We start from the raw sequence: 12863 nt of genomic DNA, 5'->3' as shown, positions 1-12863 counted from the left end.
TCATGGATATAACCTAGAACCCCTGCTCAGATGTAGCCCATGGCAGCTCAGTATCCAAGTGGGTTCCCAAGTAAAGGGAACAGGGATTGTCTCTGACATGAACTCAGTGGCTGGCTCTTTGAGCTCTCCCCCCTCCAAAGGAGGAGCAGCCTTGCTAGGCCACAGAGGAGGACATTGCAGCCAGTCCTGAAGATACCTGATAGCGGACTTGGATAGGGGAATGGGAGGAGATGAGGGAGGAAGGGAGGGTGGGATTGGAAGGGAATGAGGGAGGGGGCTACAGCTCGGATACAGAGCGCATAATTGGTAATTAATATAAAAAATAAAATACAATAAACTGAAAAAAGGCAAAATTTAAAAGCTGAAAAAAAACCAATAGGAAATGGTCCAATGACTCACCCTGGAACACTGCGTGTTTAAACAGAAGAATGATATGGAATGGATTGACTCTGTACAGAGAATGATTTAGGCAGGATGTTTCTAAGACAGAGAAAAGAGAACCCTGCCATCAGGGAGGTTATTTGCTTACATGAATCCACCCTAAGGTGAGAAGCCCCAGTTCCTCTTGAATGAAAAACAGCTCCTCTTCGTTGGTGGCATAACAATAGTCCGGGCCTCCTTCTTGGAGTGGTAGGACTATATGAGTGATCTTGTACTCCTCTCCAATCTGCCAAGAGAAAATAACTTACTACAATTCCATAGAAGTCTCAATCCCACTCTTTCATAACACAAGTAAGTGAATCCCTCACCCAAGTGAATGACCCTCCCCTCAGTATTTCCCAACCTTGGGAGCTCTTGTAGGTTCTGTATAAAGGAACAGATGCTGAGATGACCCTGAGATGTCCCTCTTGGCACATCCTAGGCCTAGATTCCTCCCTGCAGCAGCCAGCAGGTCTGCTCAGGAAGCTGAGGTGTTTATAATTTACATTCCAAGGCTTGCCAGAGTAGGTGCTCAGACCAGGACCCAAAAGGAATTGCATCCTCCTTTTCCTTTTAGAATTAGTCAGCATGCATGTCTGTATGCCTCATTCCTGCCTATCTGCCTGTCTGCCTGCTTGCCTGCTTTCTTTGCCTTCAAGACAATGTCTCATTCTCCCTGTGAAGCTGGTTTGAACTTGGAGGAAGCCTCCAGCCTCAGTTCAGCAGTAACAGGAATTGGCAGCATTAGCTACCACTACAATGAAAATTTCTAACTATAACATTGAAGCAAGTGGTTCAAGGGATTCTGAAAAGCAACCAAATACAAAATCATCAAATTCAAGGTTTCCAAGCCTTGTCACCAAGCCTTGTCACCCACAGTTCCATCTGTCTGGTGAAGTCTATGGACACAGACCCTGGATATGGTCTCTGACAGTCATGGGAAGACAAGGAGAAAGAAACAGCCTCAGATCAGGAAGGATCTTTCATATTTTTACCATGGATCCGCACAGAACACCACAGGTCTCAATTTTCTTCTTCGTGTTCTTCCTTGCAGCTTTCAGAAATTTCTCACATAAATCGTGAGGAATGATTACAGAATGTAGGCCTCTGACTTTCTGAACTGCAATGGAAAAGAGAGAAAAGTCTTAGGCAACAGGCCTGCTGTTCATGAGCAGAATTCATCTTGAGAGCCTGGGAGAGAAAGGAAATGCCACGGGGATTCTCTCCATGAGTCCCTCCCCATGATGGAATCACAAAGTGAGCTGGGTTTGTTTTCTCCAAGCTCTGGGTAGAGCTGACTGCGCGCTGGGACCATGGACTTTATATAGTAACCTTGAGTGGATGGAGCAATAGTTTTGGATATGACTGTGAGATGATTGTAAATGGACCATGGAAGCCAAAGACTGAGGACATGGACAAGGAATTGCAATATTCTCTGTGGTGGTGTTTAGTACTCCAGACTTCAGACACCTGTCCATCAGCACATGCTTACTTTACTGCTGAGCTCTAATCTCACAACTGTGCGGCTGAGCCCGATGCAATGGGGACTCTTAGGTTTAAGACCATACCAAAGTGAACCTGGCCTCCAGGTTTTCCCAGCATCCCTTGGTCCCTACCTGCTTCTGGGCCTGGCTAGGATAAGCTCAGACCAACTACCCTGTGCTTTCCAGCCCAGGGGCAGAGGCTTCCCCTCATTATATAATCCAGACATTTAGGTTCCCTTATTTCTCTCTCTCCTCTCACTCTGCTCTCTGTGTATCTTTCCTCCTCTTCTCCTCACTCTTTCTTCATTCTCTCTGTGCACGTTTTTCTCTTTCTCCCCCTTCCCCAGTACTGCAGCCAAGGGCTGCTCCCAATAAACCTGCATTTCTATACTATAACTTCATCTTGCAATTAGCTCATTCCTGTGTTTAAATGGGGAACCAATCCTACACAAGTCTTTTGCAAGTCAGAAACCTGTGGTTACTTACCTGTGCTTTCCTCTGGGCCATTTTCCCCAGGCTGTTTGGAAGATATTGATGTGCTTGGGGAGACGGTCTTGGTATTCTCCCCTACTGCACACTGTGGTGGTGGGCTGGAGGTTTCAGTTGGTGCTGAGGAAAGTTGAGCTTCCTTTCCTATTAACGTTATGGCAGGTCCTGCTTCTCCACTTTTGTTTTCTTTAGGTCCATACAATGGATCAAATGGAATAGAGTGCCAATTGGAACATCCTGAACTATCTATCTATCTATCTATCTATCTATCTATCTATCTATCTATCTATCATATTAATTACAGTTTATTCACTTTGTATCCTGGCCATAGCCCCCTCCCTCAGCCCCTCCCAACCCTACCCTTCCTCCCTCATCTCCTCCCATGACCCGGTATAAGTCCACTGATAGGGAAGGTCCTTTCCCTTTCCATCTGGCCCTAGCTTATAAGTCTCATCAGGATTGACTGCAATGTCCTCCTCTGTGGTCTAGCAAGGCTGCTCTTCCTGGGGGGCGGGAGATGAAGTCAAAGAGCCCGCCACTTACCTGTGCTTTTCTCCGAGTTATTTTCCCCAGGCTGCTTGGCAGGTGTTGATGCCCTTGGGGTACAGACCTTCGCGTTCTCCTCTACTGAACGGTGCTGTGTTGGGCTGGAGGTTTCAGTCGGTACTGAGGAAGGTTGAGCTTCCTTTGCTGTTAATGTTGTGCCACTTTTGTTTTCTTTAGATCCATACAATGGATCAAGCGGTACAGAGCGCCAGCTGGAACATCCTGATGTTTTTAAAATTTCTCTTACGTCCTCCCAGAAGGCTGCTCGCTCTGCTGCTTCCTCTTCTTTCTCCTTCTACAGGAAAAGAATTTAGGTATATACTTGAAATCTCAGAAGAAAAGTCTTGTCATCATGGAGATGAACCAAACCTAGTTCTGTTCATGTCTGACATCTCAGAATCAGATCAATAAATCTGGTGTGGTGGAAAACAGCCAGCACCCTCTTACCCAGTTCCTACATGGCTTTCTCTAGTAATAGCTAAGTCTCAGTCTTCTCTACACTCCAACCATCTTTGTGTGTGTGTGTGTGTGTGTGGTTTTTTTTTTTTTGTGTGTGTGTGTGTTGGCTGCTATGGATGCAGGTGCATTTATGTGCAAGTGATTGTGGAGCCTATTCATTGACTCGCAGACCCCAATGGAACATAACAAGACAGTCCAAGAACAGGCTGAATATCGGCCATACAACCCCACTGTCTCTGTGCTCCCCATACTGACCATCTCCATCAGGTATTTTTCGTATTCAAGCTTATATTTATTTAGTAGTTTCCTTTTTAGAGTCTCGGCCCTTTCAAAAACATTGTTTATGATCTGAAATACAAAATCAAATTGGGGAATTAGAACAGTTCTAATGTGAGAAAAAAAGGGGGGGATAAAACAAGTTGGGAAGGCAGCAGTAACTCATGCACAGCTTGAACCCTATTCCCAGCCATCCCTCTTCTCTTTACTGCTCTGCTGAGGCAGCATTTGACATCCTTTCCACCAAGTGTCAGGATCGGTGGAATTTCTTTGAGCAGCTCTGGGCTGCTTTGGAGATATTTGTTATCTGCTTAGGCAACAAAGACCCACCTTGATGAAGTTCGATCTTTCACGGGCATTTTTTTTTCGGAGTTTTGGGCCAATGTTCAGTTTTTCCAAATATAATCTAAAGGAATAAAGGAGAGTGAGTAAGATGTACAGAAAATTTTGACATGTTTAAATGAGGTCCGAAGGAAATTTGGCCTCTGCATGCAGGATTTCAGAAGTTCCTGGAGTTTACAGAGGCACACCCAGAAATCCAGCATCAGTTTCCATCCCAGTGTCTGGAGAGAGATGTGTGATTACTGTAATATTAAACTGGCACATTCATCAAATATCAGCTGTCAGGAAACACAGCTAAGTTGTTAAGGTGCACGCTGGTCATCCCAGCACTCAGGAGGCAGCACGTAGAATTAATGGACCCACAGATCCTTGCAGAAAAAGGGCAAACAACACGTTGCTCTATTGCAGCAATTCATATTGTGATTGGGAATGGAAGAAAGAGACCACTGTCTTTATTTCCTGTTTTGAAGTTCAGGGTTATGTCCTTTTTCTGCAAGGATCTGTGGGTCTTTGGTCCGTGTGTCTTTGAATAGGGAGGAAAAAATGTGTATGAACTGCCAGAAACATTATTAAATCCTGATACTGTCAAATTCAGTAACCATCAGGAAATGTGACAAACATGAACAGGAGAGCAGCATGTGTTAGGGAACAGTCCCAGAAAAGGAGATAGAAACTGCAGGTTCTCACGTGAGGAATTTATGATAAAGAACAAAGGCTCCTTCTTCTTTTCCACATTCATCCAGGTCAGCTGCCATTTGGAAGAAGTCATCTCTCAGGCTCATGTAAGAAGCCTTGGAAAATTTTTTGTTGATTTTGATGTCCTGCCCTAGAGCGCTTAAGATCTGGAACCGCTCTTGGGGAGGTAGACTGATGTCATCATGTCTGCGGATGGTCTAAGACAAAAGAGAAAACAGGAAATATCAAAACCCATCTCCTGCCATTCTTCCATCCTGTTGCTCCAGCTAGCTAGGACACAATGTTTGCCTCTGTGTGCCACATGTACTGTGTGCCAGCTTGTGTGACAAAGCTCACCCTAAAGAAATTAGGACAAATAAAACACCATTTGTTGTGATTCAGCTCAATAAATTTAGTGAACAAGCACAGCCTGTTTACTACCTTAATATGGCAGTAAAGATTCTGGACCTGGGATTTCTGTGCCCCTTGTAAACACAAATGCAAAGGAACTTGCAGGTAGCATGTAACTTAAAGAGGGGTCCTTACAAAGAGCCTGTTTATTGAGATTAACACCATGGCTTTACATAGCTGTTGGTATAATGTTCTTTCGGAACATTTACAATTTACCCTTGTTCATTCAAATGCTGATTTCTCTACCCCACTATCTGGTTTCAATCAATCAGGACACCGCATTGTGATGCTTATTGTAAGCATCACCTGTCTCAAGTTTGTGTAAATATGCCACCATTTGTTCTCTTGTGTTGTCAATAAAACAATCAGCCATTGAAGTGCAATGGGGAGAATAGGGTGAGACATCCCGGTCCAGAGGGCAGAGGAAGGAAGTGGGAGTGTAGGGGCAGAGATGAGCAGGAGAGAACTTGGAACCACATGGAGAGATGACTAAAATATGACTAAGCAAGTATAATGGGTAAAATCTAAGTGGTCGGAAACTATGCGGGTTTGGAGGTTTAGGATGGAGAAACCATTGTCTAGCATTGTGTTCTAGGTTAATTAAATAAATCCCAGTCTCTGTGTGGTGATTTGGGTATAGAGAAGGTTTAGGAATAACTGCTGCTTAACTAAAAAAAAATTACATCAATAGTAAATATTAAATACCTACAACACATAGCTATGAGTGGTTGTGCGCACATTGGAGGATTGTGCATGCACATAAAACCAGCTCCCACCACAGAGACTTCTCCAAGACAATTAGGAAGCATCTGAGCTTGGAGGAACCCATATTCATGTTTTCCATAATTTAGTCCCAGCTAGAAGCAAAAGGCTTTGGGATTTGGTGCTCCCTGTAATTTAATTAGTATCTATGATGCTCAAATCTTCAAGAACATCTGAGTGACAATGAAGAATGAAACCTCAGTTCCTGCTCTTGAAGGACTTCAGAAACTAAGGTTGAGAAGCAGCAGAAAGAAACAAACCTTTGAGAAATGGCAGCACCTTGGACCACAACATTGCACAATCCTATCCTCAGGGGAGTCAGGGTGTTTGAGAGCAGAAATGTATTGTACTCTAAAGGCTACCTATTTACAGTACTGACCTCTTTTCTCTAATCTTGCTGCAATGTAAAGAAAAGATGATATATAATCACTCTAGTTCTTTAGCTTAAACACAGAGAAAGACACTAGGATTTTAAATTTGCCAAATATGATTTCAGGTAAATTAACTTTATGGTAAAGTGCAATGAGACTTACCACATTTGTTGTTCCAGTGAAAGGTCCTTTATTTTCTGGACAATCTTGGTGGTCTGATTGTCTGGGTATCACAAAGTTCCCTCCTGTCACCAAATAAACATATTTTTAGGAAAGGAGACCTTTACTTCTCTGGGAATTAACGTTAAACTATGCCTTGCTGAAGTAATGACAACTATGGCCGTGGGTATACAGTCTTTTTATCCTGCAATTCATTGACTGAGGCAGGATGGTAGTCACAACATCCACTGCAGAGTGAACACTTAAAAACAATTTTAATTGAAAAAAAAAAAAACAAGATTAAGTCACTGTTTTTTAAAATAAGGATATACAGTGAAGTTGGATTCCAGATGGCAGCAGCTGCATGTATCCTTAGAACTTTGGAGCAACATCAAGAAGCCTGAGAGACCCCTGAAGGTTCAGAAGAGATACACTACAGCAGAGCACAAGTCTACAGAGAGCACATTATCTTCAGAACAAGCCATGTCTTTGGAGAATATGTTTTGAAAAAAAAGTGGTCACATGAAAATGGAGAAAATAAAGATGTCTGACCAGAGCCCCATGCATGTGGCAGAGAGAAGTGAAACTAGAGCCAGAGCAGCTGGCACTGGTAGAGATGGATAAGGGGCTCATTTTCTGGATAGGACCTCCTCAAAAGACCTCCAAGGTCTGTGTTGGAGCTGGAGGCCTTGATGGTGTCCACAGTCCTTGCCTCAGCCAGAAACCATGTGGCAGTGCATGCTCTTAGCCTCTACATCCAAAGGAAGATACAGTCTAAGCAGGAAGCCATTGAAGAGAGTTCTTAAAAATTGCGACCAAGTGTGTATATACCATATGTGTCTTTCTGGGTTTCCTCACTCAGTATGTTCTTTTCTAATTCCCAACATTTGCCTGCAAATTTCATGATTTTCTTGTTTTTAATTGCTGAGCGGTATTCCATTGTGTAAATTACTACACTTTCTGTATCTATTCCTCCCTTGAGGGACCCCTAGGTTGTTTCCAGATTCTGGCTATTACAAATAAAGCTACTAAGAACATAGTTGAGCAAATGTCCTTATCGAATGGTGGGGCATCTTTTGGGTATATGCCTAGGAGTAGTATAGCTGGATCTTGAAGTAGCCCTATTCTTAGTTTTCTGAGAAAGCAACATATTGATTTCCAAAGTGGTTGTATAAGTTTATATTCCCACTAGCTATGGAGAAGGTCTACCCTTTAGCGGATATTAGCCATATAATATAGGACATACTAAATATAATATAATATATTAATATAATATAATATATTAATATAATATAATATAATATAATATAATATAATATAATATAATATAAACATACTAAAATCTATAGTCCTAAAGAAGATAAACATCAAGGAGGACCCTATGGAAGATGCTTAATCCTCATTCAGAAGAGCAAACAGGATAGACATTGGAAATAGGAGAAGACAAGGAATAGGATAGGCACCTTCCACAGAGGACCTCTGAAAGACTCTACTTACCAGGGTATTAAAGCAGATGCTCAGACTCATAGCCAAACTTTGGGCAGAGTGCCAGAATCCTTATAGAAGAAGAGGAAGATAGAAAGAACTAGAGGGGACAGGAACTCCACAAGGAGAACAATAGAGCCAAAATACCTGGGCTCGGGGGGGGGGGGGCTTCAGAGACTGGTAGTTCAACCAAGGACCATGCATGGAGAGGACCTAGACCCCCTGTTCAAAGGAAGCCCAAAGGCTGCTCAGTTTCCAGGAGGGTTCCAAACTAAGGGGTACAGGAGATGTCTCTGAAAAAATCTCAATGACCTGCTCTTTGATCACCTCCCCCTGGTGGTGGTGGGGTTGGAGGACTGCAGCCTTCCCAGGCCACAGAGGAAGATGATACATCCAGCCTTGATGAGACTTGATAAGCTAGGATCAGAAAGAAGCAGAGGAGTTCTCCCCTATCAGGGGAGTAAGGAAAGGGCATAGGGGTAGACAAGGGAGGGTGGGTGGGACTGGGAGGAGAAGAGGGAGAGGGCTACAGAGGGAATTCAAAGCAAATAACTTATAATAAATAAGTAAGAAAAACTGTGATCAAGTTGGTGAAGTATAGACCTCTTCAGGATTGATGGCTTCTGCTAAGGCAAGGGGCCAGGGTAGGGCAAAGATAAACTCAGTTATTGTTAAGGGCCCTGGCACTGAGACTTATACCATGTTCCAATGAGTGTATGAACAACACATATTTGAATTGATGTCTCTTTTTAATTTATTTTGAGTGTGACACACGGGTAGGAATGTGAACCTGGGAGCAATGGAAAAGGACTGTAATGTGTATTGTAGGAAATTCCCACATAATCAATAAAAGTAATATGTTGACAATTTTGACAATGACTTTTAACATGGAGAAAAGATTCCTTTAAAGGAGGGCAGAGTTTTACTTTTAAGGCATGCTTTCCAGGAACTGATTATGTAGCAGAGAATTCTAGCGATGAACTAACTAGTGGTTACCCAGCTACCTCAGACCCCATGAGCTCAGGTGGCACCTCTGAACAAGCAGTCCTGGCACTAACTCTACTTTTAGAGAGTTTGTCTGGAGGACCACAGCAGGAAACACAGCTGCTCTTGTGCCCTAGCTATGTAACACAGGCCCCTTTCTCTGTCCTGAAGGTCCATTTTTAACTGTAAACCCCAGGACCAGAAAGGTTGCTCACTGACCACTGAGTAGGACACAGCTGCCTATCCCAGCCAGGTCAGCCAAGGCAACCCTGTTCAGAGAGGGTTGGCAACACTAGTGTAGAACAGCACCAGCTGTCAGATAATATCTTGAAACTCAGTTTTCCTTATACATGCACTGTTCTCTCTCGGTTTCAGCCATAACAGTCCCAGGAATTCTCTGGTTTCCTTCTCTTTTCTCTGCTCTTAAAGACTCAATATTCCAGGGAACACTAGACCCCACCAGCCTATTTTATCAAATAGAATGTGAAGGTACATTTAGTGAGTACATGAGAAACTACCCTGTTGAAAGTCACAACCCTAAGAAATTTCAGATCCAAGACCACAGTAGGAGACCATCTTGTCATTTGGTACATTCCCCTTAATCCTACATCATTTTAAAGCTTCCCTACTTAGGAAGCTGTCCCTTTAAAAAAACATGAAAGTTTCATTTCCTACCTGACATTGTCACAGAGGTAAATAGGGGGAAAGGTATGGGATCTGGATAAAGGGATGAGATAAAGTCTTTTTGAGCTTCACAAGAAAAAGTCACGTGTGCACAGGATCAGAGATACTGGACATTGAGGAAAGATTGTTTACTCATCTCCATGGATACCTCAAGATTCTGTCAGGTGCTGATTGGCTGAGATGTTTTGAAACAGGCAAAGCCAGTAACAGTTTCTGGAGCCATGTATGTAAAGGGCCAAATGTTCTTGAGAGCAAGGACACTGTTCTTGAGAGCAAGGCTGAGCAGCCCTACATGCCTCAATCTGGGCAGCTGAAGAGAGAGAGGGGGGCTTAGAGGGGACACAAGTGAATAAAGTGTAATTAATAAAAGTTTAAAAAAAGACTCAATATTTCAGGGAAACCTAGACCCCGCCAGCCTATTTTATAAAAAAATAAAAAATAAAAAGGTACATTTAGTGAGTACATGAGAAATTGCCCATTGAAAGTCACAACCCTAAAATTTCAGATCCAAGACCACAGTAGGAGACCATCTTGTCATTTGGTACATTCCCCTTAATCCCATATCATTTTGAAGCTTCCCTACTTAGGAAGCTGACCCATTAAATAAAAATTAAAGTTTCATTTCCTACCTGACATTGTCACAGAGGTAAATAGGGGAAAAGGTATGGGATCTGGATAGAGGGACCAGATAAAGTCTTGTTGGGTTTCACAAGAAGTAGTCACATGTGCACAGAATCAGAGATACTGGACACTGAGGAAAGATTGTTTACTCATCTCCATGGAAACCTCAAGACTCTATCAGTTGCCCATTGGCTGAGATGTTTTGAAACAGGCAAAGCCAGTAACAGTTTCTGGAGCCATGTATGTAAAGGGCCAAGTGTTCTTGAGAGCAAGGCTGAGCAGCCCTACATGCCTCAATCTGGGCAGCTGAAGAGAGAGAGTGGGGCATATGAGGGGACACAAGTGAATAAAGTGTAATTAATAAAAGTTTAAAAAAAGACTCAATATTTCAGGGAACACTAGACCCCGCCAGCCTATTTTATCAAAAAGAATGTGAAGGTACATTTAGTGAATACGTAACTGCTCAGTTGAAAGTCACAACCCTAAAATTTCAGATCCAAGACCACAGTAGGAGACCATCTTGTCATTTGGTACATTCCCCTTAATCCCACATCATTTTGAAGCTTCCCTACTTAGGAAGCTGTCCCATTAAATAAACATGAAAGTTTCATTTCCTACCTGACATTGTCACAGAGGTAAATAGGGGGAAAGGTATGGGATCTGGATAAAGGGATGCGATAAAGTCTTGTTGAGCTTCACAGGAAAAAGTCACGTGTGCACAGGATCAGAGATACTGGACACTGAGGAAAGATTGTTTACTCATCTCCATGGATACCTCAAGATTCTGTCAGGTGCTGATTGGCTGAGATGTTTTGAAACAGGCAAAGCCAGTAACAGTTTCTGGAGCCATGTATGTAAAGGGCCAAGTGTTCTTGAGAGCAAGGACACTGTTCTTGAGAGCAAGGCTGAGCAGCCCTACATGCCTCAATCTGGGCAGCTGAAGAGAGAGAGGGGGGCTTAGAGGGGACACAAGTGAATAAAGTGTAATTAATAAAAGTTTAAAAAAAGACTCAATATTTCAGGGAACACTAGACCCCACCAGCCTATTTAATAAAAAAAAAAATAAAAAGGTACATTTAGTGAGTTCATGAGAAATTGCCCATTGAAAGTCACAACCCTAAAATTTCAGATCCAAGACCACAGTAGGAGACCATCTTGTCATTTGGTACATTCCCCTTAATCCCACATCATTTTGAAGCTTCCCTACTTAGGAAGCTGACCCATTAAATAAAAATTAAAGTTTCATTTCCTAACTGACATTGTCACAGAGGTAAATAGGGGGAAAGGTATGGGATCTGGGTAAAGGAACGAGATAAAGTCTTGTTGGGTTTCACAAGAAGGAGTCACGTGTACACAGAATCAGAGATACTGGACACTGAGGAAAGATTGTTTACTCATCTCCATGGAAACCTCAAGACTCTATCAGTTGCCCATTGGCTGAGATGTTTTGAAACAAGCAAAGCCAGTAACAGTTTCTGGAGCCATGTATGTAAAGGGCCAAGTGTTCTTGAGAGCAAGGCTGAGCAGCCCTACATGCCTCAATCTGGGCAGCTGAAGAGAGAGAGTGGGGCTTATGAGGAGACACAAGTGAATAAAGTGTAATTAATAAAAGTTTAAAAAAAAGACTGAATATTTCAGGGAACACTAGACCCCGCCAGCCTATTTTATCAAAAAGAATGTGAAGGTACATTTAGTGAATACATGAGAAATTGCCCATTGAAAGTCACAACCCTAAAATTTCAGATCCAAGACCACAGTAGGAGACCATCTTGTCATTTGGTACATTCCCCTTAATCCCACATCATTTTGAAGCTTCCCTACTTAGGAAGCTGACCCACTAAATAAAAATTAAAGTTTCATTTCCTACCTGACATTGTCACAGAGGTAAATAGGGGGAAAGGTATGGGATCTGGATAAAGGGATGCGATAAAGTCTTGTTGAGCTTCACAAGAAAAAGTCACGTGTGCACAGGATCAGAGATACTGGACACTGAGGAAAGATTGTTTACTCATCTCCATGGATACCTCAAGATTCTGTCAGGTGCTGATTGGCTGAGATGTTTTGAAACAGGCAAAGCCAGTAACAGTTTCTGGAGCCATGTATGTAAAGGGCCAAGTGTTCTTGAGAGCAAGGACACTGTTCTTGAGAGCAAGGCTGAGCAGCCCTACATGCCTCAATCTGGGCAGCTGAAGAGAGAGAGGGGGGCTTAGAGGGGACACAAGTGAATAAAGTGTAATTAATAAAAGTTTAAAAAAAGACTCAATATTTCAGGGAACACTAGACCCCACCAGCCTATTTAATAAAAAAAAAATAAAAAGGTACATTTAGTGAGTTCATGAGAAATTGCCCATTGAAAGTCACAACCCTAAAATTTCAGATCCAAGACCACAGTAGGAGACCATCTTGTCATTTGGTACATTCCCCTTAATCCCACATCATTTTGAAGCTTCCCTACTTAGGAAGCTGACCCATTAAATAAAAATTAAAGTTTCATTTCCTAACTGACATTGTCACAGAGGTAAATAGGGGGAAAGGTATGGGATCTGGGTAAAGGAACGAGATAAAGTCTTGTTGGGTTTCACAAGAAGGAGTCACGTGTGCACAGAATCAGAGATACTGGACACTGAGGAAAGATTGTTTACTCATCTCCATGGAAACCTCAAGACTCTATCAGTTGCCCATTGGCTGAGATGTT

General features: G+C 42.6%; 1 protein-coding gene across 1 annotated transcript in view; it reads right to left on the bottom strand.

Moving 5' to 3' along the window:
• LOC110543719 (STAM-binding protein-like) overlaps positions 1-12863 on the bottom strand; it is a 43846-nt gene that overhangs the window by 11178 nt on the left and 19805 nt on the right. The window contains exons 3-9 of the mRNA XM_060374207.1: positions 4704-4909; positions 4005-4080; positions 3654-3746; positions 2937-3234; positions 2391-2579; positions 1416-1540; positions 530-667 (exon numbers count right to left, since the gene is read on the bottom strand). Of these exons, the coding sequence (XP_060230190.1) occupies positions 530-667; positions 1416-1540; positions 2391-2579; positions 2937-3234; positions 3654-3746; positions 4005-4080; positions 4704-4909 (1125 nt within the window). The remainder of the gene's footprint in view (positions 1-529; positions 668-1415; positions 1541-2390; positions 2580-2936; positions 3235-3653; positions 3747-4004; positions 4081-4703; positions 4910-12863) is intronic.

Source organism: Meriones unguiculatus, chromosome 21 (genome assembly GCF_030254825.1).
Source record: "Meriones unguiculatus strain TT.TT164.6M chromosome 21, Bangor_MerUng_6.1, whole genome shotgun sequence".
Lineage (NCBI taxonomy): Eukaryota > Metazoa > Chordata > Mammalia > Rodentia > Muridae > Meriones > Meriones unguiculatus.
The sequence above is the reverse complement of the archived record's forward strand: the minus strand, read 5'-3'. Positions and strand labels throughout refer to the sequence as shown.